Source organism: Pristis pectinata, chromosome 10 (assembly GCF_009764475.1).
Source record: "Pristis pectinata isolate sPriPec2 chromosome 10, sPriPec2.1.pri, whole genome shotgun sequence".
Taxonomy (NCBI): Eukaryota; Metazoa; Chordata; class Chondrichthyes; order Rhinopristiformes; family Pristidae; genus Pristis; species Pristis pectinata.
Genome location: NC_067414.1, coordinates 57,623,293 through 57,637,083, shown reverse-complemented (window position 1 = coordinate 57,637,083; position 13,791 = coordinate 57,623,293). Strand labels below are relative to the sequence as shown.

General features: G+C 38.0%; 1 protein-coding gene across 3 annotated transcripts in view; it reads left to right on the top strand.

The window, feature by feature from the left end:
- si:ch211-243j20.2 (uridine-cytidine kinase-like 1) overlaps positions 1-13,791 on the top strand; it is a 67,146-nt gene that overhangs the window by 30,888 nt on the left and 22,467 nt on the right. For 2 of the 3 annotated variants that reach the window (XM_052024479.1, XM_052024477.1), the window contains exons 7-9: positions 1,249-1,310; positions 4,587-4,606; positions 11,060-11,158. In XM_052024479.1, the coding sequence (XP_051880439.1) occupies positions 1,249-1,310; positions 4,587-4,606; positions 11,060-11,158 (181 nt within the window). Of the gene's footprint in view, positions 1-1,248; positions 1,311-3,438; positions 3,456-4,586; positions 4,607-11,059; positions 11,159-13,791 lie in introns of all 3 variants that reach the window. The other variant, XM_052024478.1, reaches the window with a different exon arrangement.

The window sequence follows — 13,791 nt, the reverse complement described above, 5'->3', positions numbered from 1 at the left end:
TCCTTATTCATAACTATCTTAAAACTTAAGGAGTTGATCATTGTTTCCAATATGCTCTCCCACTGAAATGTCAGCCATCTGGCCAGGCTCATTTTCCAACACAAGGTCCAGTATGGCCCCTCCTTTAGTTGGACTATCCACATACTGTTTCAAGAAACCCTCTTGGATGCACCAAAGAAATTCTGTTCTGTCTCTGCCTCTTGCACTAAGGAAGTCCCAGGACTAAAGGCTGTTAGGAGGCCTATAATATAGTCCCATCAGAGTGATTGCACCTTTCCTATTTTTGAGCTCTTCCCGTATTGCCTCAGTGAATGAGCCCTCCAGTATGTCTTCTGTGAATGCAGCTGTGACATTCTCCCTGACTAGTAATGCAACTCTTCCACCTCTTTTTACCTCCTCTCTATCACATCTGAAACATTGAAATCGTGGAACGTTGAGCGGTCAGTTCTATCCCTCTTGCAACCATGTCTCTGCAATGGCGACAACATCATAGTTCCATGCACTGATCCAGGCTCTAAGTTCATGTGCCTTGCCTCTAATATTCCTTGCATTGAAATAAACACACTTCAACCCATCGGTCCCACCATGTTCCTCAATCTGTCATCCCTGCCTGTCCTTCCTTTCAGACTTATTTGGCATAACCTCTACCTTCCCATCAAGCCCTCCACCTTCTTTTAAGCTGAAACCAAACTTTGAGCAATGTTGTAAATCTTTGGAATTCTCTACCTCCAGAGTTATGGATGTTCAGTAATTGTGTATTTTTAAAACTGAGGTTGGTAATTTATTACACATCAGGGGAATTAGAGCATGTGAGGATCAGCTGCCAAATTGGAGAAGCACAGAATTTGGATGATGATGAATTGCGGATTGAGGGACTTTGATTTTTGTTTTAAACAAGTTTATAAAAGCAATGCCCACACAGCCTGTATACAGTGTCCTGGTAATGTTTTTCTTTGTAGGCATCACATTGGTTACTTCATACTTATCAAGGTAGACAGTACTCTTTGCTTGTGTGGAGGATAAATTCATAGGCCATTTTTGTTTTACAGAATCTTCCCTTGAACTAGATTTGACTGCTGAAAGACCAGATTCATGGAATTTGCTATATTTATATATTTACCATATTTCAGTTCCAAAAGATTACAGTAAGACTTGCAACCTCAATGCTTCAACATATGAGCTTAGAAATCTGACCTATCACTGTGTCTTTGTAAAAGTTTAACATCTGAATCTCTTTATACTTATTAGGTGGAGAGAACTTTGTTGCTCTTGATCTGATTGTCCAACATGTTCATAGTCAGCTGGAAAAGGTAGGCACGGATCAGGATTATTTTAGTGTAATTGTATTAGTTTTGTTTACCTTTCCCATGTGCATAGGCTTAATAAAAATTCTTGCATGTTTTTTATTTTAAAAATTGCATTAACATTTTTCATTGTTATTTGTTTAAAATTGTATTGTAACATTGATATATTTGCCATGAGTATGTGCTCTTTCACTATTAGTACCGACCTAGCCCCGCAGGAGGAGACACCTAATATTATACAACACTTGCTTTTGGCCATCTGATCTGAGATTCCAAATAAGATGCATTTTATGTCACAAAGTTACTGACTAAAATGTTAATTAACCAAAAGATACAAGAATATTCTTTTATGCTCCTGAAATGATGCTACACAGGCTGGGAATTGCCAAAGTATTTGGGCAAATTGAATTTTCAGGTAAAGCAAAGCTCTGGGAACAATAGCAGTAATTATTTCTGTTGTCGGAGCCATTTCATTCAGATCTTCCGCACAATATGAATTGATTCCCTTAAATAAATATCGTTGTGGTTTTAATTCAGTGTAATATTTGGTAAAATTTCAGTCAAGGATATTAAAATGTGCAAACGGGATTTGAGACCAGGACACAGTTCACTCAGTTTGTGTCTTCATTGACTTCTGATTGCTGCAGCTTTCCTTTTCCCCAACCCAGTCCTAAAGATACTCTGGAGCTTCTTTCCCTTCTCCCCTTAATCATCTTATCATGTGTTTTGAAAGTTGACTTCCATCCCCTCCACTTAACTCCTGCACTAAAAAAGTTTATTTTGTTTGGTTCGATAGCATCATTAGTGAATTTTCCTCCTCCTTGCCTCTGGAAATTGTCAGCAATCTCCCCTCTTCTTGTACTTGTTTCATCCCATGGTGATATCACCTGCTGGCATGGTTTCCAAATGTGTAATAATATTCTTGCTGTACTCTATTACTGTTCTCCTCTGGTCCAAAGCGACTGTGTTGCTGAGCTTGAATACGTTCTACGAAGTATCAGTATTTTTCCATAATTCCATACTGTGGCTCCTTCATCTGTCTCCCTCAGCCGTAGAGACTGTACCCAGTGGTGTACAAACTTAAAAATTCTCTTTGTTCATTGGCTGGGATTCAAGTTCTGTCTTTTCAATCTCCAAAAATGCTTATTTCCACCTCTACAATAGGGCTCTGCTCTGACTTTGCTCCACTCTATAGTTGCTGTTGAAACACAACTGCAGTTTTTGCTGGTCACTTTACTAACGACCTCATTTTTCCATCCTGATGCATGGAATTAATGATTGTTATTTGTTCCCTTGGGCCTTGTTTGGAGATTGTGGGTTTTTTTGATACTTTTTCCTATGTGTGACTGTAAAATAATGAACTAGCACAGCTGTTATGAAACTACACGTTTTGTACAGAAGAAGAGTATGGTGTTATGAATCAAAGCCACCTTAGTTTTTTTTTCTCCAATGATTTTTAATTCCAGGTGCATTACATTATCCTTCATTTTATGGAAGATGCATTTTTGTTTTGAAAATAAATATCCTGTCAGAGATGATCTTGCTATTTTTGAAGGCACTACACCAGATGTTCTTGCCAATTATCACTGTTTAAATGAGATTGTTATTTTTTTAATTTGCAGAGCCACACTTCACTCAGTTTTTGTTAATTTTGATTTTTTTTTATTTCTTCATACAGTGAATGATTAGCATGGCTTTTAGGATGCTTATTTGAAACCTTTGATCTATGCTATATGCATCTTGATCAAGCATGTTTTCAATTCTATTAGGGAAAACGTAGATGTTAACTGTAATAAAATAAAATTGCGAAAAAAGAACCTAAATAATACCAGGATGCATTATAGTTTGTGTTTCAGGAAAAAGCTTTTATTTGAGATGTGTATATTCAGGAGCCACTCAAACATGTAATAATTTAGGGGAAAAATGGCCTTTTACCAGCATAAAACATTAAAGTGATGATGGGCTTTTATTCATGGCAAAATGCAAGAGAATGCTTTTTTTGTACTTGAACAGTTGCAGCTTGATATTGAATGATCCCGCTAATGAGAATGACTTTCATTTTTATTTCTTTCCTCCCATATGTGGTAATGAAATACTTGATAAATCCTGAACGAATTTACTGTAATCACCACAGCGTGAAATCACTGTAAGGTATGACATAAAGAGTAATGCTTTTAGCTTGCAAAAAGGGAGAGGGAATATGATGAAGCTTATGGGCACCACTGATGGCCTTTCAGAAAGATCAAAATTTAATCTGCCTCAAGGGTCTATGTGCCTCGGTCTGTCTATGTTTCACATATCTCCTTCCTTTTTAATAACATGTTAAAACGTTTAGATGCATAGAGCCAAATACAGGTACTGGTTATTTCAGTGGTATGTTTTCAATCACAAATACATAATGCTTTCTGTGCTCAAATTTAATGAATTGGGTGTATAATTTTTAAAAAGCCATATCTGCCCAGTTGACTAAGAATTGCATTACATATGATATTTTTGAATAAGATTTGTGCTGTTTTCAAAGAATTGTTTTATTGAATATTTAATGAATAAATTGATGAATGTTATAAACTCAAATTTTACAGAGCATTTTAAACCTTGTATTTGTGAAATAAAATGGAATGGATTTATACTATTGACTGGTACAAAAATATCACTGTAATCCTCAAACATCAACTTCAAGCAGAATTTAATGTGGATCAGTATTCAAAGACAATCTACATAATTTATACTATGTGGCTATGTTATGACAAATACCATCTTAATAACTAGAATTTGGGTGAGTCCAAAAATCATTTAGGGAAATGATTTTTTTTTAAATATTGCTTTTAAAAAGAAAACTATTGTGAAGTAGTTGTTTCATAACTCCTACAACTATTTTAAAAAAAAATAAAACATTATTCATAACTGGCTCTTTACAGCAGTTTCCAACCATAAAATTTGAGTGAAACCAAATGTATATGAAACCTTTACATCAGGATTCAGCCCTTGAAGGATTTTGTGATTGATTTCCTTTAAACTGACTGATGGATGGGTGAGGGAAGAGAAGTAAATTGACTACGTTTTGTAAAGAAATCTGAACATTAAATGAGCTGTTGTCAAGAAATTATGTTTTTTCTCTTTCCAGAAAAGCACTGTTTCATTAATGAATTTTGGACTGCACCCCAATGCTTTCTCAGTACATATCTGCTTTCCTTTGTGCTTGCGCCTAATATAGATGTCTTCTCTTTCTGTCTATGACTATTTCATCAATTGTCTCGCATTGAATAATTCTGAACTGAACAGAGGAAACTTCGCTGGGATATGTGAGGACAACTTGTGTATTTTGAGTTTGGATTTCGACTCTTAACATTATATTGCAGTTAATTTTATTTTTCTTGTTTAGCTTTCTTGCATATTCAGTTGTACCTTGTCTTGGCTTTTCCCTCAAGATTTGTTTACTCGACTCTTTAATTTAAAAAGTTTGGTGTACATATTATATGTGTACTGGATTTGGATTTTTTTTGTGTTGATCTTGTGTTTTTAAAGAACTGTACATTAAAATAGAGATGGTATTGATTTTTTTTTGTTTAAAACAATATAGAATTAATATATTACTTAGCCTCTATTATGTGTTCTAAAAATGACTGAGCATGGTCAGAGCCAGAGAGACGTACAGCAGGGGAACAATCTATTTGGCCCACTGCATCTATGCTGACCAATGGGCACCCATACCGTTCCATGCCTAACTAATTCCAGTGCTCATCTAGAAACATAAATGCTGCTCATCCTGCTTCAACCGTTCGCTTGGGCAGCGCATTCCAGGTACTCGCCTGTCTCAGGGTGAAGAAGGACCCCCTCATATCCATCCTCTCCAAATTTCTTCCCCCTTATTCTGAACCTATGTCCTCTTGTTTTGTCTACCTCTAATATGGGGAAAAGTTTCCTATCTATATCCCTCATAAATTTATATACCTCAATCGTGTCCCCTCTTAACCACCACCACTCCAGAAAGAACAGACCTCCTCATAACTGAAACACTCCATCCCAGGCAACATTCTAATGAATCTCTTTGCACCCACTCCAGCATTTCACATCCTTCCTATACAGTGATACCTAGAACCGCACACAGTACTTCAGTTGAGGCCTAACCAAAGTTTTATAAAGTCTGAGCATAACATCCCTGCTTTTGTATTCAATGCCCAACCAATGAAGGCCACTATCCCATAGGCCTTCCTCACCACATTATCTACTTGCTCTGCTACCTTCAGGGATCTCTGAACTCGTAGTCCAAGGTCCCACTGTTAATCAATTTTCCCTAAGACCCTACCATTCACGGTATATGTCCTAGCCTCATTAGTACTCCAAAAATGCATCACCTCATCTCACATTGATCAAGATTATTCACTATCTGCCACTTTTCAGCCTATTTCACCAACATGTTGATATCATTCTGTAGCCTAAGACTACCCTCCACATTATCCATGACTCTGCCAATCTTAGTGTCTTCTGCAAACTTGCTGATCATGCCTCCTACATCTACATCCAAGTCATTCATGTATATTACAAAGAGCAAGGGTCCAGCACCGATCCTTGCGGGCGTCCAATCACAAAAACAACCCTTTACCATCACCCCTGTCTCCTGCTGCCAAGCCAGTTTTGGATCCAGCTTGCCAACTTGCCCTGGATCCCATAGGCCCTAATCTTTCGAACCAGTCTCCCATGTGGGACCTCGCCAAAGGCTTTACTGAAGTCCGTGTAAACAATATCTACTGCCATGCCCTCATCAATACAATTTGTTACCTCTTCAAGAAAAAATTCAGTCAGATTGGTCAGAAAGGATCTGCCCTTGACAAACCTATCTTGACTGTCTTTGAGTAGACTGTCATTCCAAGTGATCATTAACACTGAGGGACAGGATTTTCTCCAATACCATCCCTACTACTAATATTGGGCTTACAGGTTTCTAATTACCAAGCTATTCCCTGCTCTCTTGCTTGTAAAGGGGGACCACATTTGTTGTTCCCCAGTCAACAGGAGCCTCACTTGTCCTCAGGAAAGATTTCAAAAATTTTGAAACATAAAGATTGGGACATACAAGTGATTAGAGTAGCAGCTATGATATGAACATCTTTTAATAAGTTTTGTTACTTCAAAATCCTTATTTTGAAAGATTCATGTAAAGAGATTACAAAACGCAGACAATAAAGTAGTTTTGGAATCAGTTAGTTTGCTAAGCAACAATTATGGCCTACCATGCCATTAAAACTTCAATTAGGATTTGTATTTTCTAATATATGCAATTTTCAGAAATTTTATCACAGCATTAGTTCATAAAACATTGAAGCTCATGCCCATTCTGATGATTACCCTTGATTCCGTTAGAGAAGGCTGCAAACAATGGAGCTAGTGATGGCCTTCTGCATCAATGACTGCTGTTTAATCATACCTGAGCAAAAAGCCCAAAGCTGTTCGTTTCATGGAGTAATGACACAGAAGTCAAACCGGGGTAGGACTTAAACAGTGAATAGTCAGGCCCTGGGGAGAGTTGGAACAGAGGGACTGAGGATTACAGGTACCTAATTTGCTGAAAGTGGCATCACCAGTACACAGGGTGGTGAAGAAGGCATTTGGCATGCTGGCCTTCTTCAGTTAGGGCATTGAATATTGGAGTTGGGACATTATGTCACAGTTGTACAAAATGTTGGTGAGGCCGCACTTGAAGTATTGTGTACGGTTTTGGTTGCCCTGTTATAGGAAAGATGTTACTAAACTGGAAAGAGTGCAGAGAAGATTTACAAGGATGCTGCCAAGACTCAAGGGCCTGAGATATAGGGAGAGGTTGGTCAGGCTAGGACTTTATTCCTTGTAGCATAGGAGATTGATGGTGACCTTAGAGGTGTATAAAATCATGAGGGGGATAGATAAGGTGAAGGCACATGGTCTTTTTTCCAGGGAAGGGGAACTAAAAACTCGAGGACGTAGGTTTAAGGTGAGAGGTGAAAGATTTAAAAGGGACCTGAGGGGCATATTCTTCATGCACAGGGTGGTGTGCATATGGAAGGAGCTGCCAGATAAAGTGGTTGAGGCAGGTACAACAACATTTAAAAGACATTAGGATAAGTACATGGATAGAAGGGGTTTAGAAGGATATGGGCCAAATGCAGGCAAGTGGGATGTTGGGTGGGCACTATGGTCGGCATGGACAAATTGGGCCGAAGGGCCTGTTTCCATGCAGTATTATTCTATCACAGTTGCACAAGGTTTGCTGTTAGGACTCAGTGGTATTAAAAACTAGATCAGTGGATAGTCAATTCAAATAGTTACTCAAACCACCAAAGCTTTGTTCTTAAAGGACAATACGTACCAAAGTTTAGCTTATGGGCATATGGCACCTTTTTTTACTCTTCCACATGTGATTAAAATGTTCCTGTTTTTGCAGCCTGCTCTTAACTCAAACTGATTAACAAGTTCTCTTCACTCCTTCTCTCTCACCCCCCACCTTGAATATCTAAGTGACTAATAATACCGTTTTAAGTTATTTCTATTGAGAAGAATCTGACCAGTTAATACATATCAAAGATATATCAAAGAAGTTTTATAGATGTATCTGTATATACATGTACAGGCTATTCCCGTGTAATGAACAGGTTCTGTTTTTGCAGATGTCCATAAGTGATTTTATCCATAAGTCAGAAAATACACAAAAATTCACTCGATATGGTAACCATAGCTCCACAGTATTGTAGTGAATGGCTTCAAAAGCAAATAAGCCTGATAAGAAAGAAAAATCACTAAAAGTGGAGGGGTGGGGGGGAATTTGTTATACTGTTTGTAGGAATGTACGCATGAACATACAGTATGTTAGACTTTTGAATTTGATAATATCATAGGAGTTCGTTCGCATATAGGGGTGTCCATTAGTCGGCATTTGTAACCCTGGATGGCCTGTATACAACAGAATCTACGTGTACGACAACTGCAGGACAAATTGCAATTGGCATCTTTAGTTTCAAATGTCCAGGAGGGAAAAATAAAGCCAAAGACACTGGAGATGACCAGAGGTTTGATCATAGTCATCCTTTTCAAACCTGTTTGTTTATGGAACATGGACTTTGGTGATAATACAAGGATTTACAATCTACAATGGTGCCTGAACTGAGGGGATATCTGAGAGTTGTACATAGGCTAGATTACAAAAGTGGCAGAGTTCCTTCCCTGAGCAATATTAGTGAACCAGATGGATTTTTGGGGAAGTCCAATAGATACATGGTTACCATTACTGATTGTGGCTTTTTTATTCTAGATTTATTTAACTACTTGAATATAAATTCCCAGCTGCCTTAATGGGATTCAAACTCCACAATGGAATTCAGGCTTCTGGTGCTAATGGAGTAACTTAATCACTACCCTACATTGAAGATGAATGTTGCTGTGGTTTAGTGAGGTACATCTGTCATATTGGGTCAAGGTTGCTGAGGCATAACTGGCAGAGAAGAAAGGGGAGGTGCACGAGGCAGGGGTAAAAGGAATCTAGAATTTACAGAGATTGTGTTCATAGGACTAAAGAAATTAAGAGATTGAGGTGGTTTGGGCAATGCTTGCAAATCAAAATGAATATCAGAATTTGAGGTAAAGGAGATTCAAGAGTCATTGCAGAACAACAATGAGATTGTTGATATGGTATTGGCATTGTTGATCCTCCTGCCCTACTGAATTGTCTCCAAGCCTCCATAAATGCTATTGCCAGTAGTTTATAGGAACTGCCACCCCCATCTCCTCCCTTTCACCATCCTGCCACTCCCACTTCAGGATTCCCTAGCAGTCAGAAAACATATGTCCTAGTGACATAACCTTTTCTCTTTTCCACCATCCACCCACCACCACCTATAATGAGTTTCTCCCTCAAATGAAATGTTTCTGCCTGGTTTCCATCAAAATGGGGTGGTGAGAACAAGGAGGGGGGGGAGAAGGCAATTACAGTGAGTGCTATGGGACTGGAGTGAACAGTGACTAATCAGGGACTAGAATGGATGGAGGAGAGTTAAGAGAGAGAAAAGGGTGGATGTAGAGCCCAGTGTATTCTGTCATTCAGCTGCTGGAATGTGGTGCTTGGCACTGAGGAGAGCAGTCTGTGGTGAAACCTGTAGCATTTTCTTTGGATTTTGTATTTGGCCAAGTCTAATTTATTAAAATAAAATGCACAAAATTATTTGAATCTAAAGTGTGAAACTCATTAATGCTTTACTTTATAATGATTGATTTGCTTGATAATTCTCATGTTCATAGGAAAACCTGTACTAGTTTAAAATCACCATAAACATATTAGAAATATACAACAATAGAAAATAAATTATCATCAGTTTGAAAGATGACCAAAATTAAAGGATTGCTACGAGGTCCAGGTGTGTAGTGCCCTCTGCTGACTGCTACAAACAAATTTGTTCTCTATTCCTGAAAATGTAAGCTGAAAATTTTAAGAATAATTTTATTATTTTTATTTTTTTTTATGTGGGTCCTTTAAACCCCTGCCATTTAGTAAGATGACAGCTGATCGCTTTAACTTCAACTCCACTCGTGGTAACTTTTCCCTTCTCAACTAATTATGAATGTCTCCTTTAAAAATATTCAACAGCTGCTTTCCATCCCACCCCCCCCCCCCCCCCCCCCCAGGGGAGAAAGTGACCCTTTGAGAGAAGATATTTCATCACAACTCATTTTAAATGGATGAGCCTTGTTTTTAAGCACTGATCTTTAGTTCTAGACTCTTCCCACAAGAAAAAACATTCTTTCGATATCCACTGTGTCAAGACTTCTCATGTTTCAATCAAGTTGGCTCTCACTCTTCTAAATTCCAGTGGATACACACTTAACCTGGCCAACTTTTCCTCATAAAACAACTCGCCCATTTCAGGTATTAGTCCAGTAAATCTTTGAATTGCTTCTAACACATTAACATCCTCCCTTAAATAAGGAGAACCATACAGTATTCCAGTTTGTTCTTGCCAATACCTTATTCAATACCCCAATAATAAAGGATAGCATTCTGATAGCTTTCCTAATTACTTGCTTTTTTTGTTGCAAATCATGTCCTAGGACATCCAGATCAGTTATGGGCACAGACTTCTACAGTCTCTCCCTATTTTGATTATATGTTTATTTTTCCTGCTAATATGATCAATTTTGTATTTTTCAATATTATATTTCATTTAATAGATCTGTGCTTGTTCACTGAACCTATCCATATACATTTGTAACTTCTGCCTCTGCTTCACAATATACTTGCCAACCTATCTTTGCTTTCATTCCAATTATTTATATAAATCGTATGAAGCTGAGGGCCTAGTACTAACCCCTGAGGCACATCACTAGCTGCTTCTTACCAATCCAAGAAAAACACATTTATGCCTACCCTCTGTTTCCTGTTGGCTGGCTTGTGTTCAGTTCATAACAATATGTTATCTGCTAACCATGATCTTTAATTGATTCATGGCAGTATTTGAAATTAAAAGCTACAAACATTTGCTAACACTTTATGGAAATATAATTTGAACAATCTAATGGAAGGTAATGTTTAGGAATGTCAACAAAATAAATGACGCTCTCTTATAGTTTTGCTATATATCATTTGAAGGCTACAGTACCTGCTTCAAATGATGATGGATCTTGCTGTATTGTCTGACATATTGCCAACGGACAGAAGACTTGATTATTGTGCTTACTGGGAGGTTCATTTGCAGGTAACAATTTTCACCTGGTGTAAACTTTAATCCCCACAGAGCAGCCCTTGCATCTGCCCACCAAGGTCAACCTCTGCCAGATAAGCTAAGTGTCCTTGAAAGCACTCCACAAGTTAGAGGAATGCATACAATTATAAGGTAATTTTAGGTCTGCTTTAAAAGAAGTTTTTTTTGTGTGTATAATTAATGGCGCAGAGAATCTTACCAAAGAGGGGAGAAAAACTAATGTATTGTCTCTTTCATGCGGGGGATGAGTACACAATAGAGAAAAAAAGTCTGGTGCATTATTACCATTGCCAAGGCTGGGGCACAGTTACCTACTGTTTAAGTGCATGAAGGATTCAAATACATAAGAATTTATATAAATGAAGGTAAATGAACGCCATGTTTCTAGCCCCTGCAGTGTGAAACTACCACCTCTTTCTTTTGACTCATGAGGCTAAGGTTCACAAAGCAATATCCTCTCCTGTAACTGTATGTCATGTAAAGGGAAACACAACAGGTGACCCTTCTGAAGAATCAGAAGTAGTTAATGCTGAGTAGACCAGGTATATGGAATGGAATCTGGATATCTAGAACCATTAAAGATTTCATCCGTTATTGGTCCCATTGTGCTGAAAAGCAATGCTGCTAATATTTATGACATTTGGAATTCTATTTATTGGGAAGTTACTTTAAAATCAGGTATGCACTTACCTAGATAAATATGCAAATTTTGGTGACTGTTATAATTGAGTTGAAGAGAGACAAATAACTGCTCCTAAAATTTGTATTCTAACTGATGGAGCCACTTTTTCAGTGGATTGTTGTTTATTCACATTTTGGTTAGGGAAATGTTTGCATAATTATTGTGTGTTGTGCTATTCAGCATATCTCGTGAGGTTCAGGTTTCCATGGTTCACTGCCAAAGGAATCTTGGGTTTCACAATGTCTTGCAGGGGGAAACATCATCCTTGCATGCACCCTCTTAAGCCCCATAAGAGTTAATCTATGTTTCAGTGAGATCATCCCTCATTTTACTAAACTGAAGGGAGGGTCCCAGGTAGCTTGATCTTATTACAAAGGATTGTTCCCCTTTCCCAGGAATTGGTCTGTGAATCTTTGCTGCATTCTCTCGATCATAAATATGTCCATCCTTGGATAGCAGGACAGACCTGTACCCACTATTCCAGGTGCTGTTTTACCAGTTCCTATGTAATTTAGGAAGACATCTTTATCCATGTCCTCAAATCCTCTTGCAATAAAGGCCAGCATACTGATTGGCTTCCTAATTGGTTGCTGTCTCACGTATTAAATGATTTGTGTAAAAGAACACTCTGGATTAAAAAAATAGAAACCTGAAGTTTTGTTTTAAATGGTGAGAGATTGTTAGGTGTTGTTCAAAGTAGATGATCTTACATTTTTGCATATTATATTCCATCATGCCTCATCCTCACCTATTCACTTAATCTGTCTACATCTCCTCTCAACCTCCTCACAACTCACACTGTTATCCACTCTTGTGTCATTGGTTATTTTACAGATTTAGACAGATTGAGGATGTGAAAGAAATTAGTATTAGTTAAAAAAATTGTACAGGACAATTAATGTAAGTGAAAGCCAATATATCTCTAGAATCTGATGACCTGCATTACAAGACTTTGGGAAAAATAGTGGCATAGTGGTGAATGCACTGAGTCATCTTCCAAATTTTGTTTCTCCCTTAAGAATAGATGTTGGCAATTACCTATTGGATATATCAGGCTAACCTTCCTGCTGTTCCCTGTATTCTCTCTCCCTCCATTTATAATATTGGGCTTACATTTGCGACCTTCGCATTAATGACAACACCTCAGCCAAATCATTAATGTGGATTGTGAACAATTTTCAATCCTTGTAGCATTCCAGTGGTCATGGCCTTCCAACCTGAAAATGACCTGTTCATTCCCAGTCTCTGTTTCCTGTACTGTAACCAATTCTCAGTCCCCATCAGTTTATTATCCCTGATTCCATTTCCTGTAATTTTGTACGTATACTTTACAAGCAGGAATAGTCCACCTGGCCCTTTTAAGCCTGCAGTACTATTTAAAGAGATTATGGCTGAGCTGGTTGTAATCTTGACTCTGCATTCCGTGTAGTCCTGCCGTAATCTTTCATCCTCTGTCTTTTCCAGGATTTACCTACCTCTGTCCTAAAAATATTCAGACAGTCCTTCCTTCGCCCTTCGAGCAAGTGATCTTAGAAGACTCATGATCCTCAGAGGAAAAAATATTGTCTCATCACTATCCCCCCTTGTATTTAAATGGAGAACCCTAGTTCTGGATTCTCCCACAATATGTTTTGCATATTCATCCTTTCAAGACTCCACAGATTCTTGCATTTCAATCACATCACCCCTCTCTTATAAATTTCAATGGATATAATCCTCATGTACCTCTGTTTAATAACCCCTTGTGTGGCATCCAACATCCACTGGTTCCCACTTATCTATTCTGGTTGATATATTCTTGGGGGGAGAGAAACTGATGGATTTTTCAAACATGATACCCCTTTCATAAATCCATGTTGACCCTGCTCAATCCTGTTAATATTTTAAGTATTGTTTTGTTTCTCCCTTAAGAATAGATGTTGGCAATTACCTATTTGATATATCAAGCTAACCTTCCTGCTGTTCCCTGTATTCTCTCTCCCTCCACTTATAATATTGGGCTTACATTTGTGACCTTCGCATTAATGACAACAGCTTTCAAATCTGTGGAAATTTGGAAGATGACTCAGTGCATTCACCACTA